We start from the raw sequence: 20,690 nt of genomic DNA, 5'->3' as shown, positions 1-20,690 counted from the left end.
TCTGCTCAGGAACATCCCATGTCTAATCTAATCCTCTAAAATGGCCACTGTGGCAGATTTCACTGAATTAGAATCAATAAAGGGATGAAATGCAGCTAATTCACTAACTGTGGAGTGAGCTGATGTCAGTTTTCTTATCACAATTCATATATTAATCAGTCCATCAGTACAAGACAGTTCTGTGTCACAGCGATTTTGGGAATGTAGATAACACAATTATCATCTCAATTCTCAATTGCTACATTTGCCTTCTCCCCTGCCTTCTCCTTTAACTCTTTGCTCCCATCTGCACAACCACAGATGCATATATATTCTTCCCATAGGATAGTATTCTGCTCATCTGATGAAATGCACAATTATTCTACAAATTCTTGCATTCTAATAACTGCATTCATCTTTATGATGCCACAAGATAGTGAGGATTTTTCCTGCAATGGATTAACATTGCTACCCTTTCTCTAGAAATTCCAGCTATACAGTGCAAATCTGGAAGAGATATTAAGGAAAAATAGTGTGAAATCCTTCATATAATATATTAATAAGATTTTGTTCATCAGTGCATGCACTGAATAAAGAGATACTTTCCTATTTCATACAGCAATGTTTTCAACATCTGGCTGAATAGCTAAAATATATTTTCTAGAAAGTTATCCCATGTTTTACTTATATAAAATGAATAGAATAGAATAGAATAGAATAGAATAGAATAGAATAGAATAGAATAGAATAGAATAGAATAGAATAGAATAGAATAGAATAGAACTGGAAGGGACCTTGGAGGTCTTCTAGTCCAGCCCCCTGCTCAAGCAGGAGAACCTATACCATCTCAGACAGCTGAATGTCTAGCCTCTTCTTTAAAATCTCCAGTGATGGAGCACCCACAATTTCTGGAGGCAAGCTATTCCACTGGTTGAGTGTCCTCACTGTCAGGAAGTTTCTCCTTAATTCCAGGTTGCTTCTCTCTTTGATCAGTTGTAGGATTATGTATTTCTGTTTTCATCATTTCTATGTTTCCTATTCAGACATTATTTTCCACAGCAGTTCTCCATGCAGTACAGACTACTTTAAGAAGTATTATAAGTATTTTAATCTCATCACGCAGATAGAAAGTTTGTCAGTTGTCTTTCTACTAATTTGGAGTCTTCTCACTGTTAATTAAGATGCTGAGAAAATGAAAATGAAATTAGAAAGTAGCCTCCATAGCTCTTTTGTTGCATGCTGCCTATTTTTCCTCCCCCCAAAATTAAGTGCCATAATGCAATTTAGGCAGGTAGATCGCCATTGGATTTGCTATAAAAGGTTGGGAAAATAGTGACAAACTTTTAACAGTGACTCAGTTTGCTTAACCGTGGTTTACATTCCCATCAACACTGACAGGGCAAGCCCCTAGTATGTAAAGAGACAGCGAATCCCTCTCCCTTCTAGCACTGATGATGTTACCTAATTGGGAAGCGAAAGGTCTGCAAGAAAACAACCAATCTCAGAGAGTACCAAGGACCCTACACAGTTTACTTAATTAGCTACATTATATGGAAACTATACATTATGGCTTAGTGTAAATTTGCAATCTTTGACCAACCAGTGTAAGGGTTTTCGGATTCTCTGAAAATGTTTCTTTGCTAGACCCATTTTTTTTTCAAAAGTATTTTTTGACCCTTGTCTGTCCTTTGCTCTTTCCCCCAGAAGAATAGCAAATTTCCAGACTCATTTACGGAAGGAGGAGAAATTGCTATTTCTCTCACCTAGACACATATGCAGTGCATGGAGCAAGAGACTTTTAGGAAGAAGCAATTCACATTTGTTTGAAGGACAGCATAAAAACCTGCATTGTCAAGTTGACAAGAAATCTGGTAGCATCTTTTCAGGCTAACGTATTTTGTTCAAAAGTGCTAGCCAGACTTCTTTGAAGTTACTATTGGTTAATATGACACTCATATTATAATGAGAAGACATGATAATCTTTCATTGGTCTAGTCATACTCAAGGTATTTGTTCAGATTACCCAATGAAGAACAAGGTCAGAGAATGAAGAATGGAGACAGTGTGCTTGGCTCCAGGCCTCTTAGAAATGTTTATACAGCTGTTTTAGATAATGCAGGTAGTCCTCAACTCACAACAGTTTACTTGCACTGAAAAAGTGACTTATAACCATTTTTCACACTTACTGTATGACCATTGCAGCATCCCCGTGGTCATGTGATTTACATTCAGATGTTTGACAACTGACTCACACTTATGATGGTTGCAGTGTCCCAGGGTTATTGTATGTGATCACCAGTTGCAACCTTCTAACAAGCAAAGTCAATGGGAAAACAAGTTTACTTAACAATGGTGTTACTAATTTAATAACTGCAGTGATTCATTTAACAAATGTGGCATGAGAAGTAGTAAAATGGGGCAAAATTCACTTAGCAAACTTCTCACTTAGCAACATAAATTTTGGGCTCAATTGTGGTCATACGTTGAGGACTACCTATACAGTAACACACCTATACACACAAATCCTTTCCATAAGATTTTCAAATGAAGCATTCCCCCTGAAGTGGGCTCTTTCCAGTTGGCGCTGTTCTGGGCACAATTTTTTTTCCTGGTATCTATCTCATAGGAGGTTCTAATATAAGTTGTTTAAAAATGCTAAAAAGGTAGGCTTCCATAAAGGGTTTGGCTTAGGAAATGTGGAGGAAGACGTGCATGGAAAAAACAATTCCCATGCAATGAAAACATGGCTATAAATAATGAGAAGTCAGCTTTTGAGTCAGAAGGGAAGAGCAGGAGATGTCCAAATACAAATAAATTTCATTTATTTATAAAACGTCAGTGAAGGGGGGGAGAGGGGAATTAAAAAATGAACCATATCCAGAAACAGAGGGTAATTAAGGCTGTCATGAGATGCTAGCTCATTATCTGATATTTCAACACAACATCGCTACTTCCCTTTGTCCCAAAACATCCTGTTCTGTCTTCTTTACCCAAAAGAAATGTTAGTTTGCTGCTAATGGAGTCATATAAATCAGAATACTGGCAGGAATGACGAATAGCTTCTGATTCTTATTACAAAAGTCTAGAGGAAATTGACTTGGTGGTCCAGCTGTGTGAACGTGTTGAACTTCATAGATGGTTCAAATTTTCTTTCAGCCCAAAGAGATTCTTGGTACTATGCACGATTTGGTATCTTACCAGCTAATGTAGCTTGCATAGAGGCTCACTGATAAAGGAGGAATCAGGAGCCTACAATTCCCAACAAAAGAAAATTAATACTGGCCATGAAAAAGCAAGAACTCCCATATAGAATGAGCTTGCTGTGACTTTCCAAATGCAAATGCACATGAATCATTGTAATACCAGGAGGAAACAGGTTTACCATAATTTTAATGTGAAGGAAGCAGAAGCCCCTTTCAGAAAGGGCAATAAAAATAATTACTTAAGTCTCACACACAGGTTAACGGGTTCAATTTTAGCAGTGATGAGTGTGTGCTATTGGCAGGCTTGAAAAGACAAATTGAAGTAGATCTCCCTGGAGAAGATCATTCTATGTGCTCACTAAGAGTCAATGCCAACTTGATGATAGATATGAATCATAATCGGTTTATTTTTTAATAAAGAAGATGTGGATGTTCCTAAATTTTTAACAGCTAACATTTATTCCTGGTGCCGCCATTTTCCACATTAAGCAACATTTTTGTGGGGAAAAAAACTCTCTGGGCATATGGTAGACCTGGGCTGCAAACATCTAGATGATCATCAAATGGCAACCAAAGAGTTTGGCTGGCCTATATAACTTTGTTGTCATTTAATGGTCATCCAGATTATCACTGCAGCCCAGATAAGGCACTCTATAGAAAGAAGGCATGCTAAAAGTTATGTGGAAAGAAAAAAACATTTTGCTAATAATAGAAGCTTCATAAGATTTTTAATAAATGTTTTCTGACAATATCTCAGGGTTGCATAACTGCAGTTTATTCCAACTGAGACTACTTTTGGCTTTTGAGCTACATGTGATGCCAGGCATATTTCACAAAGTAACCTGAGAAAATGTGGGTAATGCCAGAAAAAAATATGATTCTCAGTGGTGAGATTCAAATATGTGAACAATTGGTTCTCTGTGTGGATGTCACTTCCAGAAGTCCATCCTGGGCTTGGGCAACAAAAAATTAGCTACCGGTTCTGCCTAAGTGATGCGAACTGGCTGAATCTCACCACTGGATTCAATTAATCAAATACCAGGTCTTATACCACATTAGGCTTCATCTGTAATAACCAGTAGCTTTAATTGCACCCAGAAGAAAACTGGGAGCTAATGCAGCTCACACAACAATGTAATTTATATAAATCTAGGGACACTCAACGCTGCATGTACCACTGCATTCTGGACCCATTGTAACAGGTTCAAGGGTAACCCCCTCTATACTGCATTGCAGTAATCCAAATGGGAAGTAACCAAGGCATGAGTGGATGTGAGGCCTCCCAATCCAGGAAAGGGTGCAATTGCTTAAGAAGACAAAAGTTTCCCTAGCTGCACTTACCACCTGCTCTTTGAACAGTAACCTTTAAATCCAGGGGGCCCCCAAATTGCACACCAGTTGCTAATTGTTAATGCAGAAATAACTCATGCCTGTCAAGTGCAAGAAATCAGGAGTCCAGGCATATATATTCAAATGAATATGTAGATTCATTGCAAGCTGAAGCTCTCTACAAGAATCTGAATTACTTAACAGTCAAAGCAAATTGGCGGTAGATAAGAGTCAATGGAATTCAAGGTGGGCTGGATTTAGATCTCTTGTGTGCATGAAGGGACTCAAGGCTGATGATGCATTTGACCCCTTCCTCAGGCTCAGCCTGGTCATCTCCTACAAAGCCTTAATTACTACTTGGTTGGTCTGTTGTAATGTGCTTTATGTAGACGTGCATTGAGAAGCAACCACAAAGCTACAACTGGTACAGCTAGATTTCTAATAGGACAACCCCAACAGGTTGGAATAAAACCTATCTTGAAGTTGTTGCATTGGTTGTCAATAGATTTTCAAGCCTGATTCAGTCTGAAGCTGCCCATTCAGTCTGGATAGCAAGAGAGGGCTTTGTAAATTCATCTTCCTTGAAAGATACATAGATTTATAACTATATCCTACGCATCTAACAAGGAAGGGAGACTTTCAACAGGTTTTCTTCAGATGTTCAAGCAAGATGGACAGATTTGATCCTGGCGAGATCGTTTCTGATACATCCCAGTGTTGTGCTACATACTGCTTTAAAAGTGACCACAAGCACTTTGGCAGCCAGCAAAGTGAGATAAAAATGCATATCAGATTTGACCTGTATGCAACCTGGTTGCTAGATTTTGCACCAGTTGCAGCTTCTGAATCATCTCCAAAGGTTGGTTGCCCCATCTTGAATATGGTTTAGTGATCAAGGCAAAAGTTACCATCCCCAGGGTATCTTGATTCCGAGAAAAAAAATTGCTGTAGAACAATTAATGGAAAATAAAGATCTAAAGCTGTGCGTTCCTTGTGTTCTCTGAGCTTGCAGACATTCCTTACCATGCTAGATAACATCATCAATGCACTGCAAACATGTGCAAGAAAACAATCAACTTTAGAGAGCACCAAGGATCTCATTGTGCATCTCTGAGCTACAAATATTCTCTTCTGTCAGATCTGAAGCTGTTGAGTAAATACTCTGACAAAGCTTTACTTATAGATAGAGTACAATGACAAAATAATCATCCTCCCAGAGTCACGGAGAGTCAGGTGGTATATAAATTGAAATCATCATCATCATCATCATCATCATCAATCATCATCTCCTTTTTTCCTATTCTCACATAATTGGATGGGAAGAAAATGGACTTCTTGCCCATTTCTAAAGATTTTCATAGGCGGAATGTATAATTCTTCCATTTCCTTTACTTATGAATGTCCTATCTTTTTCACTTCGATGGTCTACATCTCTCTGGCTTCCCACGTTTCAGTTAAATATCAAGCAACTCTTCCACAGTGGCTTCTTCAGTAAAAAAAAAAAGTGAACCACCCCGCAGAGGAAACAGAAGAGGGGGGGAAAGGCCAACTGTGCCACCTTGCAGAAATACAGTTCAAAAGCACCAAATGGATTACTACTGAAAAACTAAAGCATTCCAAAGATGAAGTGCTAAAACGAGGAAGGAAATGAAAAGACAGATTTCAATACATTATGCAAAAAAAACATGTCCCTGAATAGTGAATTTGCTTTGTTCCCTGCAGTACTAGATTTACCCCCAAAAAAACAAGGAATCAAAATATATTTGATAGACTCATTAAAATTCATTACTTCAAAGGAGTGGTTTTCATGCCCAATGTATTTCAGAACATAATTTTATCCAAAATAAGGTTCTTCACTTCCTTAACTCTAATATCCATGTGGTAATAATCAAATAAAATAGTACTGCAATGGTTATTTTCAGTTCATGGTGTTGGTTATTTAAAGCCCTGCATGGCATGAGTCCAAGGTACTTGAGGAACCATCTCACCCCAATGGGACAGGCCCACTTCACCGGTGCCAGCAGAGGAGGTATGTTGCAGACTCTGTCAGTCAGGGATTACAAACTGGCAAAGCCAGGAGAAGAGCCTTCTCTGCTGTCACTCCTGCCCTTTGGTTCCTCTTGCCCCCTGAGGTGAGATTGACACCCATACTCCTGACCTTCTGCAAGAGCCTGGAGATCTGGCTCTGCCAGTAAGGCTGGGGCTGCAATGGAGAATTTTTTTTAAAAAATCCCATTTATATCCCACCCTTCTCCGAAGACTCAGGGCGGCTTACAATCTAAAGCACAAATCAATGTGCTTAGCAAAAGCCTGCTTATTAGGGCTTTTGGGGGGGCCCAAGTGGCATTATTACAAAGTCAGCTTATTGCCCCCAACAATCTGGGTCCTCATTTTACCTACCTCGGAAGGATGGAAGGCTGAGTCAACCTTGAGCCTGGTGGGACTCGAACCTGCACTAATTGCAGGCAGCTGGTGTTACTTAAGGAGGCATTAGCCCACTGCTCCACCAAGGCTCTTTATCACACTGGAGGTGGTTGATGGGACAATAGTACACCCCACCTCCTCCCCTGCGCATCTGCTTCCTCTCCTCCCACCTTTTAATCATAATTTTTATGTTTAATGTGTAGGTGTGTGTGTATTTACTGTTTTTAATCCTGTAAGCTTCCAAGAGTCATCTTGTGGCAAGATGGACATTAAACCAATTTAATAAATAAATAAAGCAACCAACATCATTTAAAAAGATTTCCCTATAGCACCTTCATTTTCTCTCAGGAAAATCAGATTCATGAGTTAAAATGGCATCCTTAATGGTGGGGAAAGACTGGAGCTTACACTGGTCAGATAAAATGCACCAGATCAAGACTGCCAAGTCAGTCTTGACTCCTGGCAATTGCCCAGACAAGTTCCTTCTTCTTTTTTCTTTTTTTTTCTTTTTTTTTTGACAAAGTTTTAGAAGTGGTTTGCCCTTGCCTTCTGTTTTATTTTATTAATTAAATATACATGCCATCCATCTCACTCAGAAAAGCAACTCTTCTTAGTTTTCAGAGAACAGCTGATCCAAGCTGGCAACTGTTAGCTAAGGTAGGGCTACAATTCATGGTCACCCAGTTTCAGGACCAGTGCTTTAAAATCAGTGTTCCCTGCTCCCAATCTTTTGAGCACCAGGGACTGGATCCATGGAGAGAGGTTTTTCGGCGGATTGGAGGGGGTGTGTTTTTGCCTGCTGCCTGCATCCTGCGGCTGGAACTTAACTTGTTTGTGTGGCCCGGTTGCTGGCAGGGAGTTGGGGACCCCTGCTTTAAAACTGCTGCAGCAAAGTGGCTCTCATAACCTTAGGGTACTGAAACTAGATGATGATCTGGCTGGACTGTTATGAATTATGTTTGAGAAATGAATTTGAAGTGCCGGATGACTCAAGAGAGCATGTTTTCCCTGTCTTCAGAGTGTGGGTGGCAGAGAGATTCCGGAGGACAGGAAAACAGTCTGTTGGATATTGCCACACAGGTAGTTCTCAACTTACGACCACAACTGAGCCCAAAATTTATGCTACTAAGCGAGACAGTTATTAAGTGGGTTTTGCCCCATTTTATGATCTTTTTTGCCATGGTTATTAAGAGAATCATTGCAGTTGTTAACTTAGTAACACAGTTGTTAAGTGAATCTGACTTTGCTTGTCATAAAAGTCGCACAAGGTGATCACATGAACTTGGGACACTGCAACTGTCATACACATGAGTCGGTTGTCAACCCTCTGAATTTTGATCATGTGGCCATGGGGAGGCTGCAATGGTCATAAGTGTGAAAAATGGTTATAAGTTCCTTTTTTCAGTGCTGTTGTAACTTCAAATAGTCACTAAATGAATTGTTGTAAGTTGAGGACTACCTGTATACATTATTTACATATTTGGATTTTACAAAACCATAACAAAACACTCCACAATGTTTTGATTTTCTAATTAGTTAAGCTTAGCCTTGATGGCTTATCAATTAAGTGGATTCATAATGGGCTCAAAGACTATATCAAAGGATCAGGGATTCCTCATCAAACTCATATGAGGTATCAAGTCCTGGGAACTCCTTTTCAGTGCATTAATTAAATCTTTAAGTCAAAAAGGTAATGATGAGTATATCATTTAACGGACATAAATGCAGAGCTAGGAGAAAATAAATCATATATGCAGTTATATGACATCACATCTTATCATAGTAGGAGCATAGTACTTGTGGTGATGATGATGATGATGATGATGATGATGATGATGATGATGATGATGATGATGATGATGATGATGATAGCATTGGAAGGGACCTTGAAGGTCTTCTAGTCCAACCCCTTGCTCAGGCAAGAAACCCTATACCATTTCAGACAAATGGTTGTCCAGTCTCTTCTTAAAAACTTCCAGTGTTGGAGCATTCACAGCTTCTGGAGGCAGGTTGTTCCACTGATTAATTGTTCTAACTGTCAGAAAATTTCTTCTTAGTTCTAGGTTGCTTCTCTCTTTGATTAATTTCCATCTGTTGCTTCTTGTCCTGCTTTCAGGTGCTTTGGAGAATAACTTGACTCTGTCTTCTTTGTGGCAGCCCCTGAGATATTGGAACACTGCTATCATGTCCCCCCTTGTCCTTCTCTTCGTTAAACTAGACATACCCATTCCAGTAACCATTGTTTATTTTGGTATTGTATCTTGGTATACTTGGTATAGATGTTGGTATAGTAATTAACTAGAAACCAAAGTGGGATGTGACTGCAAAAAGAGAGGCATGAATTCTCTTGCAAGATTTTTTTAAAAATCCCTAACCTAAAATCCAGCACTGAACCAATTGCCCAGAAAAGTAGTAGATTCAAGCAAAGATCAGAAAACCATCTCTCTCAAATATTTGGGATTCTTGTACTCAGCAGAGGGTTTGACTCTGTGGCCTCAATGACCTATTGCAACTCCAGAATTCTCTGACTAGTTATGAGGTCTTATACATACTGTATCTTCTTCCTTTCTAAATTCACCCTAAACACCAGTAAAATAAGGTAGGTTTCCTGGGAGTATGGAGAGGAAGTCTCTGTGAAAGACCAACAAACTAAATTTATTTATTTATTTATTTATTATTTTGACTTCTATACCGCCCTATTCCCGTAGGACTCAGGGCAATTAAAACCATACAATACAAAAGTTAAAATAAATTTAAAACAAGTAATTAAATTTAAGCCCAAAAATTAAAACTTTAAAACCCAATTAAAAAACCCTCAGTCCATCCTGCCCATCACAGGATTATCCCTCTTTCTTGCAAATTCTATCTTTATTTTAACTTTTAGCCTCCAGTAGTGAGACCTGTGTAAGGTGAAGATAATGCTAAGCGTTACTATTTGAGTATGTTGTCATAACTGGGGGAAAAACTCTTCCTTTTTTTTAATTAACCCAAGGAGTTGTGAAAATGTTATTGCTCAAGGATGAGTCCTTCCCTGGGTTGCCAATCAGAGGATAATGAGTCAGAGCAGAGATAAGTTTTCAAATTCTATATAAACTGAGGATGGTTGAAACCCAGAAACATTCAAAGGGAATAAATATTTTATAGGACTGGAAGTGTCAGCAGTGATTTTAACTATGGCAGGTCTCTCTGTTTGGATGTTCCTGCTTCTCACCTGCAACTTTTCTGCTTTTGCCGCTCCAGTGAATTCACCAATCAGTGATGCTGACTTGAATTTAGTGAAGGTAAATAAATATATACTCAAAATTGCTGAAATTTTAGCTGTTCTCTAATGATACTGAAGTCTAATTTTAACTTTTCTCTCCTCAACTATTTCCCCCCCCCCCCCGTTGATATTATATTTACCTTTGTGTTTTGTGAGATGTGTCTCATCTTTTTACTCATACTTTGTTCATTAATTTAATTACTTAAGATAATGGATTAGGCTTCATTTCTGCAAAACAGACTATCCTCCTTAAATTTGCACCATCCTTAAAAAAGCTCAATCTCTTTAGGACAGGGGTGTCAAACTGCCAGTCCGCAGGCCAAACGCATCACCAGGAAACCACACCCACCCCATTGCCAGCAATGAGAAAAAAGCTCTGATATGTCACACGATGTCACGTGATGTTGCGAGTTTGACATGTCTGCTTTAGGAGTTCATTTTTTTAAAAAAAAGTGAACTCTATTTTTTGGGACTTTAGCTTCAAATTTATGGGAAGAATCTTCATCCACTTCCCCAAAACCATAGAATGATTTTTGGATATGCTGGATATTATTTTATGTTATTAATACTCATATGTATTACTAGAAAGAATTTGAGAACCATAGAATTGCATCAATTTTCCCCTCGCTTGGTTTCTTTTCATTTTAGCTTATTTTTTTAAAATTCAGAGTAACTTTACTTTTGTTTCCTAACAGAAATACTTAAAAAACTTCTACCAATCCAACGATGAAAGAAGCCCTAAGATCCGTATGGATGAAAATGAAATCTTGAGTAAAAATCTCAGAAAAATGCAAGAATTTTTTGGCCTGAATGTGACTGGAAAGGCTGACTTGAAAACTTTAGCAGTGATGAAGAAGCCAAGGTGTGGCGTACCTGACTTGGGGTCATTTGTGCTTTTAGATGGCAATCCTAAATGGGAGAAAACCAGTATTACCTACAGGTAAAAGGATTGAGGTACTTTTTTTTCAGGTATCAAATTAACATACAGAGAGCAGTATCAGGGGGGGAGGAGACAAAAAAATCAAAATCTCAATCACATGATTGAAGCCACACCCCTTTTGTATGTCACATGATTGTGTCTGTCATCTTCCCTTTTTTGAGCCTCCTTCCAGCAGATGCCCCTGCATCAATAGAAAATATGAGCTTTGATTGATCTTGGCATCCAGTCCATTTAGTGAGGAGAAAATTCTATTAATGTTTTCCAAACTTTATTTCATAGCACATTTTGCATTTTCAAGAGCTTATTTAAGACTAGGAGATATTCAGAAGCAGGATTCCTATTTAGTACATCAGGGATCAGCCTGGCCTCTCTTTAACACACAGTATTTTCTTTCTGAAATAAGGGAATGTTTACCAGTCAAGTAAAACCTTTAATATTGATTTAGCTGGAAGCAGATATGGGCCATCACATCTACAGTAACAGAATCTCAAAAGCAACCTGTGGCTGGAAAAGAGGCAACATTTGCACCAAATCACATCTAAATGCCTTTTAATTTAGTACAGTATTCATTGTTTTTTTAAAAAAAGGAAACCCAAAGAGAAAGTTCAGAGCAGCAAATTAAATCAGGACCCTAAAAGTGAAAAAGAGGTCCCTTTCTGCTCACTAGGATTCAATTCATTGTTAGTTCTGACTTTGTTGTTGTTGTTGTTGTTGTTTTTAAACGGAAAGAAGCATATTGCTTTAAGCCCTTATGAAGAGAAATTAGAAAGTCTCTATTGAATATGATCAATTTCCATTTGAGCCACTTTGGTCTAATGGCTAAAGCAAAAGACTAGAAAATTGGAAACCATGAATGAGTTCAAATCCTACCTTAGCCATAAAAGCTGGCTAGGTAACTTTAGGCCAGTTATTCTCTCTCCACACAACTCACCTTTCAGGGTTATTGTTTGGGGAAAGGAGGAGGAGGAAGGTGTGTTGGATATGTTCACCCCCTTGAGTTATTACAAAAATAATAAAGGTGGGATATACATAAAATAAATTTTAGATTCAGTAAGAAAGCATTACTTTTTATGTAAACCAATCCTTTCCTGCAGGCTCAGACAGAATTGGGATAACTGGAATCTTGGAAAGCCGGTGTGACTCAGTATCTCCAATGCTGGTTTAGATAGACCACTCTTGTGGCTGCCTAATAATTTATTCCGGTTTCATTTTAAAGGATTGTAAGTTACACTTCAGATATGCATCCATCTGATACAGATGAAGCCATCAGAAAAGCATTTGAAGTCTGGAGCAATGTGTCACCTTTGAGTTTCACAAGAATCTATGATGGTGAAGCGGATATCATGATCTCTTTCTACACCAGAGGTAACCACATAGGTTTAGCCCTGAGCCAAGTCTGGTTTCAGGGACCACTGTTTAAGCAAAAATTAACTGCCTAACTGAACTCTTTGCTTCTTCTACATTTAGACCATGGTGATAATTCTCCTTTTGATGGTCCCGATGGAATCCTGGCACATGCTTTTCAACCAGGGAAAAACATTGGGGGAGACGCTCATTTTGATGAAGAAGAATTTTGGACAAAAGATGGCCCAAGAGGTACGTCTAAATCATTCTTGAACTGTAAACATACAGATTATGCAAGGACATAAGCACCTGAGATTTATCTACAGATGCAGCCAGATGAGATGGTAGACCTGGAAATATAGTTTCCCCAATATGGGCTACAACCCCCAAGAACCTAGATGAACATGACTAGGAATTACAATTTTACTTAAAGTGTAAAACAGTAGTTATCACAGGTAGTGGGCAGTCACTGAGCAGGATGAATGGTACAGAAATTAGACCCAGTTCTAATTCTAATCCTGCATGGCTTCCGTTCCATAAAGAGGAGTTTAGCCTTTCCCTTCCCATGCCCCCAAGTCTTCAGATTTATCACCTCAACCCACAGTGCCTTCTGCGGCAACTTTGTTCTGTTTCAAGAAATGGAAATGAAGTTTACTAACAGAAAGGGGTTGTTGCTTTTTTTTTCCAGACAAATGAAACATGTTTTAATTGCCTATATAGGTCGTGGGTGGGAACCAACCCCTTCTCCTCCCCTGTCAACTATGATTACTAAATCTAGATGGGACTATTCCTTTTTCTTTACATGCTAAATGTTTTTTTTTAATCTGAGGGAGGAGTAGATCAGTTATGAATTTCTTACTGCTTTCTACAAAAAGGATTTTCTTTTTTTCTTTTTTTTTCTAGGCCGCAACCTGTTTCTTGTTGCTGCTCATGAGTTTGGCCATTCGTTGGGTCTGTCTCATTCCACGGATGTTGGGGCCTTGATGTATCCTACCTACTCCTACACAGCGCCAAAATTATTTCGTCTTCCGCAGGATGATATCAATGGCATTCAAGCAATCTATGGTAAGGCCAAGAGAAACCAAGGCCTAAATTGAATGCAAAAGCGTGCCTTTTGCAACTTGACTTCTAAATGTAAATGAACACTTGTAAAGCAGTGCGAGCATTACTAACTGCAAGATCCTGTTCATTTAAGTAGGATTTCCAAAATAAAATTTTCTGATACCCAGTTATATTCCTTAAAACACTGTCATAATTAATTTCATTCTAGCTAGAATTTCCCACTATCAGCAAAGACACATTGGAATTTGTACTACTCCAAACACTAATGTTAAGAAAACAGATCTTGATCATTACAATTGTTTTTAGTATCTATTCGATAGCTTCCATATCATTTTTTTATTATTATTTAGGAAAAAAAGAGAGCCCAATACAACCAACAGGGCCTTCTACACCAGAAGCGTGTTCTGCTAAGACTACTTTTGATGCCGTTACCACCATGCGTGGAGAATATTTATTCTTTAAAGACAGGTGAGTTGCATTCTTAAAATAATTCTGATAGTTTGAGTACTATATTCCCAATAAATGGGATGTGACTCTTAATGCTATTTTTATGATATGGAACTCCATCTAAATTTCCCCTCTTTGAAAAAATGCCACATTGGGTAATGTGCCACTTCTGTTTTACCACTAGGCATTTTTGGCGTAAACATCCTCAGCTCTCCTATGTGGATCTCTATTTCATTTCTCTTTTCTGGCCAACTCTGCCTTCCAATATCGACGCTGCTTATGAGAACTTTGTGCAAGATAACATTTTCCTTTTTAAGGGTGAGTAATGACTGATAAATTTGTCGAGACTTGCTCTTGCCAAAGGGGGGGAAAAGGTTTTAGGAAAAAAGAAGGAGGATCCTTTGTTTGTTCAATAAACCAATGTCTACTTTTTTAGTCTTTCTTTTTAGGTTATTCTATCTAGTGTTTCTTAATTGTTCTTCTTTTAGGAACTCCTTTCACTTTTAAAAATTGTGCAGGACCCCAAAAGAGCTTTTGTTTATCTGGGTTATATTTATCAATGTTGATTATATGAACAATTAAAAAATGGAGCATTCATTGTCGCTACAGAGTACCTTAGGGAGTACCTTAGGGAGCACCTGTTGCCGGCATCAACTTCCCTCCGCCCTGTGCGTTCCCACAGAGAGGGCCTCCTCAGGGTGCCACCGATCAGAGAATGTCGATTGGTGGCCCCCAGGGGGAGGTCCTTCTCTGTGGGCGCCCCGGAGCTATGGAATCGGTTGCCGGTTGAGCTCCGGATGGCGCCCGACCTTCGCTCCTTCCGTCGCGATCTGAAGACACACTTATTTGAACAAGCCGGCCTGGCCTGATGGGGGATGGGTTGAGTTTTTATTGTCATTTTTAATATATGTATTTACTGTTTTTAGTTGGGCATATGTATTTTTTATGTCTGCCCTGTTCACCGCCCTAAGTCCTTCGGGAGAAGGGCGGTATATAAATAAAATTATTATTAATTATTATTATTATTATTATTATTATTATTATTATTATTATTATTATTATTATTAGTCACAATTGTTTGATGGACTATTAAAACTGTGGTGAATAAAGGTGAATATACGTGTCCCAGAATAATATTGCAGGATCCAATCTGAGTCAGTCACCAGGGAACCTTTCTCTAGCGGAGTGTGTATTTTAAAATTGTATTATTATTTTTTTAACATAGGCTGGGAAATAATTTTGGCTTGGTGTATCTTTGATAGGGTCTTGGGGAAGGGACCCCCAGTGGTCTTAGAACCACATGTTAAGAAGCACTGGCTTAGGCTAAATCATACAACCTAGTAACTGCTTTCAGGGATCATATTAAGCCAAAAGCCAAACACGCACCCACACCCACACCCACACTTCACATTATGGTTTACTACACTGTCTGAATTTATCCCATTTGGTAAATTATTCAGTACTACTCATAGCCTAGTCTGACTTTGTGCTGGCATTTTCTTAGTGTGACTGGAGGGCAGATAACTCAGTTCTTGTCTTCTCCTGTTCTCCCTCTGCCTAATTTTCCAGCTTGTCTTCTGCTTTTTCTTTGCATTTTATCCAGATAGCTTGGCTGGCAATGCAGAACTGAATTTCAGCCTGCTGAAAAGACCTAAGCCAGAACCCAACTCCTTACAGCTGCCACTTAGGTTTTTTTTTATGTTAGGATGGTGTAAAGTCCATAGAGAACAAAGGAGTCCCCTTTCTTCCTAACAAGCATTTATTGCTAGAAATAGACATACAGACCCCTGAGCTATGAATGCCGATGTATAGAATTTTGAGCGTCTAAAAAAGCTTCATCTTTCTTTTAAAACCATTATCCAGTTTCTCCAGATGCTGCATGTAACAGTGGGAAACATTTTTTTTATTTTTTTATTTATTTTTATTTTAATCCCATTTATATCCCACCCTTCTCCGAAGACTCAGAGCGGCTTACAATTTAAGCACAAACCAATGCAATATGACAAGGCTCAGAATTGATCATTTTTTTCAATATTGAAATCATATTTTTCTTAACCAAACCTGAGGAAAGCCTAAGAGTATCACAAAAGTATAATTACATTTAATATTACTCCATCTCTTTTTAGGAAACAAATATTGGGTTCTAAGTGGATATGATGTAATTGACCAGGCTCAAAGTATTTACAGATTGGGATTACCAAGAAATGTGAAGAAAATTGATGCTGTATTCAGTGATCCAGAAGCTGGGAAAACCTATTTTTTCATTGGGAACAAGTATTGGAGGTATGGCTCAGTGTTCTGTGATCTTAATATGACTTGCTTACTATGTGGTTAGTCTTGAGATATTAATCTTTAATAAGTAATATTTAATTGAAATGTAATATATATAATAGTGTAGCAATAAGATAATAAACAAAAGAGGTCAAAATTTGCAATATGGTGGCCATGCGTTGCGATCCAAGCTCAAGGCCTATTGTACATGATAGAGCATGAAAGTATAACATAGATTTCCCTTGACTAGCAACATCTGATGCTGAGCCAATCAGCTTCTATCCTGGGGGAACACAATCCAGAAGAACATACTAGAGATTCTCATGTTTCAGTTCTGCTTACATCGATACGGTCACATAAAGCAAAGTATGTTTCCCATAAGGTTCTTTTAATGCCTAATACAAATGTGTGAATATTCTGCTTGAATATTTGATTCAAAGTAAATGCGGTTGAATTTAAAATCAGGTGTTTTTTTTCAAAGGAATCAAGGAAAGGAGAATAAAATCATGAGCCTTCAAATCTTCCGTGTAGAAAAAGAATTCTTTATTTCATTCTGAAATCCAAACAGATTCAGTAATTCAGTCTGAATATGCAATTCAGTCAAATCTGGAAATCCAAACTGAATCAGATCACAATTCCAAAGCAACAAATGGAAATAGATATTCCCTGATTTGCCCATCCTTCATACTTAATATTGGAACAAAACCCTACAGCTTCTTAATCTCTTCTTCCATTTGAGCCACTTCCAATGATGGCATTAAGCAAAGATGACTGGAGATAAGAAAGGAAAGGAATACTTTCCATTTGCTAGTCCTTTCTTGGAATAACAGTCTGAATCTTGACTGGCTCCTCCTCATTCAAATGTCTCTCCCACAGTCATTTTTATCATTTGAAAAGATACCAGATTGGACTCAGACTGTTGAATGAATCTATTTTCCACTGAAATCCACTGGACTTTAAGCATGATTAACTTCTTTAGTGGGAACTAAATCCAGCCATCTTCACTGGACCTTTTCCACAGTTCTTAATGGCAGGCAGCAGTTTTAATCAATACAGCTATCATCATTGTTATGTACTGGGCTTTTTGAGGGAATACCATGTGGGTTGCTGGAGCAGCTAACGGCTCTCCAGCAACCTAGACTACAAGTCTCCTGTGCTGCAATTGGCTATCTCCAGGCGGCAATGGTTGATTCAAACCTACTGACTGCTGCCTAGGGGATAGACTATACATTGCGGCTAGTTGCAGCCATTTCTCCAGTACAGTTCCAGCACAAAATAAACAATGAATTACCCTGTACTCCATTCTGCATCTTCATTCCTGTGCCAAAGAACCCACTATTTAACAATCATAATTCAAAAGCTATGATTGGTTTTTATGATCCAGAGGATGACTGATTCCCTGCACCTTCTTTAAAAGTACTGCAACTGCTAAACATCCAAAATTTGGAAGTGGTTTTTCAGAACACCTGGGTGAACTTGTCCAGCATGGAAACTTTGAGATGTCCAGGCAATATCAGGACTGTAAGATAAACTGCAAAGTTTTAAAACAGAAGAAGGTAGTGGCAAGTCTTCGTGGATATGCCCATGAAGTCATTTTCTCCTTAGAGAGAAAAGTATGTTGAGGAAATTTTCATTTCCTGTATTTGGCTTGACTTCTTCGATTGATCATTACCAACTTGAATCCTTTTTCCTTTAACTAAAGTGCCTTCTATATTGCATTTCAATCATGACATTTGTTATTTCCATTCAGATACAATGAAATGGAAAAAAGCATGGAAAAAGGATACCCCAGAAATATAGCCCAAGATTTTAAAGGGATTAAACCCAGAATTGATGCTGCTTTGTACGACAATGGTGAGTAAAAGAGTCAGTTGGTATGGCAGAAAAACAAGGTTTACTAGAACCCAGGTTGACTTAATTTGCATTTATATTATCATCAGCATTATTAAATTCTTTCTTGCTAGTATAACCGCACTGGGCATTATAACTTTTAAAACTTCTGCATTTAAACTTTTAGATAGTGGTTTCTATAATAGTCCTTTAACCATTTTGAATTTTTTATATAATCGTCATTTTAAAAAAATCACAAGAGACTTGTGGCAGCTTAAAGACTAGCAAAAGTCCACAAAAGCTTCTATTCTCCATTAATTCAGTAAATGAAAATAAAATAAGCCTGTAATTATATCCCTGCATGGCCTTAAATCTACATTTTTCTGATTCATAGTTTGTGAAATAAAATATGAGCAGGAATGACCTAAGGACTAAATCACAATTGGCTGGATTTATAATTGGTTGTTGGTCATGTGGCTTAATATCTGGTACGAACCCGGGCACTAATATCTGTAAATCATGATTTATGACTTACATATTTGTGTATTGTACAAGCCTAATCAATCACTGATTCATAAATTATGCTTGAGCGGTGGCTCAGTGGGCTGGAACGCTGAGCTTGTCAATCAGAAGGTCGGCACTTTGGCGGGTCGAATCCCGAGTGCCGCGTAACAGAGCGAGCGCCTGTTACTCATCCCAGCTTCTGCCAACCTAGCAGTTTGAAAGCACGTAAAAATGCAAGTAGAAAAATAGGGACCACTACGGTGGGAAGGTAACAGCATTCCGTGCGCCTTTGGCCTCTAAGTCATGCCGGCCACATGACCACGGAGACGTCCTCGGACAAACGCTGGCTCTTCGGCTTTGAAACGGAGATGAGCACCGGCCCCTAGAGTCGGAAACGACTAACATGCACCTTTACCTTTACCTAAAGTTTAGTCAATATATAATCCAAGTCTCAAAGGCAGACAAAATATACCTTTGCTTTTTTTTTCTTTTGTATGTTACTGTTGGCTTGAAATTTTAGAATCTCAGCCTATCTTAAGAACAAAATCTGTTCTATATGGTCATGAATGTTTTTGCACACATAGCTCAAATCTTCCTAAATTCGCATTAGAAATCTGTAAAGAGGAAACTTATCTTTGGGTCTGGAAAAAAACCAGTTTTTTCATTTATGTTTCTTTCTTTTGTTTCTCCCCAGGATATATCTATTTTTTCCGAGGAACAAAAGTGTTTCAATTTGACCCTAAAGACCAAAGAATTGTTTGGCCTATTCGCAGAAGCAATTCTTGGCTGAATTGTTAAATCTTTTAATCAATGCTACTTATTGGTTATAACTAATTTTGATGTATAGACAACACAGAATTCAACAAGCTTAACTGAGAATGCAGTAATAACCTGTGGTTTTGTTTTTCATATAAATGTAAAGCAGGTTTAAGCTGATTAACTGTATTAAATTCTAATATATAGATATAATATATTCTGCTCTCCCATAAACTATTTATTGTGAATGATATGGTGTTTGCTTCTTTTGTTTGACTGCATGCAAATATTACTACAGTATTACATAAGATTACATAGCTGTACTTTGGAGTAATTAATTTAAAAAACATATAATCTGCTGACTAAATTAGCCAAAAGCACAAAAAAGAGAAATGATATTTAACCATATTAACCTCCACATATAAAATACTTCATTTATCTTGAGTTGATTTGAGAAGTCAAGATAAAATGTTAATTGAAAATGTTAATTCACAATGCAAAAACACAGCATTTATACTTAATGTGAGACAATGTGAGAAATTCACATCTGCTGTTTGATGTATAATATTACTCACAGATGTAAAAATTGCCAACAACACATCTTCATAGTACAGTCATGAAATGATGAAGTGCATTTATGAATGAGACTGTCTGCCATCCTGATTTTGAGGATAAAAACGTACCTAAAATATTTTGCAGGATACCTCATCTACTACGTACTATATACTATGCACTCCAAAATAATACACACCATATCACTATTGTTTCCGCATCATAATGTATCCTATAGAATTCAGTCTGTACATTTAGGCCTCTAGGTTGCTCTTAGTGGAGGTAAATGCTGATAATGTCCACAATGTATTTTAGAAAAAATAGAAATATTGGTAAGGTAAGAATTCTGGATTAGATAAAATTCTTATCGGATACTTTTAGAGATGCAACACAACATTCTGTGTAGAGTGCACTTTTTAAAAAGTATTTAAACAGCTACAAGACAAAATTGCCATCAATTCAGTGTTTTAGATATAATCGCAGAGTTTCCTTGGAACCAAATGAAAGCAGTTTTCTCTGGATATCTTTGTGTGTGTGTGGGGGTGTTTCTGAGCTTTATATTATAGTTATGTGGAGAAAAAGGATATTATTGAGCTTGTTTATCCATCAATTTGCAGCTTCCCAGACAACTCACACTTCCTGCTTTGAAAATGTCCCACAAGCAGGGTTGCTTCATGTTGTCCTAGTTCTCACACCAGTGAAAAAACATGGCAACAAATCTGACTATTGCAGAAATGAGGAATAGAGACAAAGAGGCCTCGCCCATCAAAAGGGGGAAGACAAGCCA

At 38.0% G+C, this 20,690-nt stretch overlaps 1 protein-coding gene across 1 annotated transcript in view; it reads left to right on the top strand.

Moving 5' to 3' along the window:
- The window catches only part of LOC310640390 (uncharacterized protein), a 35,139-nt gene extending 15,713 nt beyond the window's left edge, over positions 1-19,426 (top strand). The window contains exons 11-21 of the mRNA XM_083362599.1: positions 1,998-2,098; positions 10,050-10,216; positions 10,893-11,137; positions 12,354-12,502; positions 12,605-12,733; positions 13,385-13,546; positions 13,894-14,011; positions 14,175-14,308; positions 16,117-16,273; positions 18,012-18,115; positions 19,290-19,426. Of these exons, the coding sequence (XP_083218725.1) occupies positions 1,998-2,098; positions 10,050-10,216; positions 10,893-11,137; positions 12,354-12,502; positions 12,605-12,733; positions 13,385-13,546; positions 13,894-14,011; positions 14,175-14,308; positions 16,117-16,273; positions 18,012-18,115; positions 19,290-19,393 (1,570 nt within the window). The 3' untranslated portion in view covers positions 19,394-19,426. The remainder of the gene's footprint in view (positions 1-1,997; positions 2,099-10,049; positions 10,217-10,892; positions 11,138-12,353; positions 12,503-12,604; positions 12,734-13,384; positions 13,547-13,893; positions 14,012-14,174; positions 14,309-16,116; positions 16,274-18,011; positions 18,116-19,289) is intronic.
- The last annotated feature ends 1,264 nt before the right edge of the window (positions 19,427-20,690 follow it).

Source organism: Vipera ursinii (assembly GCF_947247035.1).
Source record: "Vipera ursinii genome assembly, chromosome: 4".
NCBI lineage: Eukaryota > Metazoa > Chordata > Lepidosauria > Squamata > Viperidae > Vipera > Vipera ursinii.
This window is presented reverse-complemented; position numbering and strand designations above follow the sequence as displayed.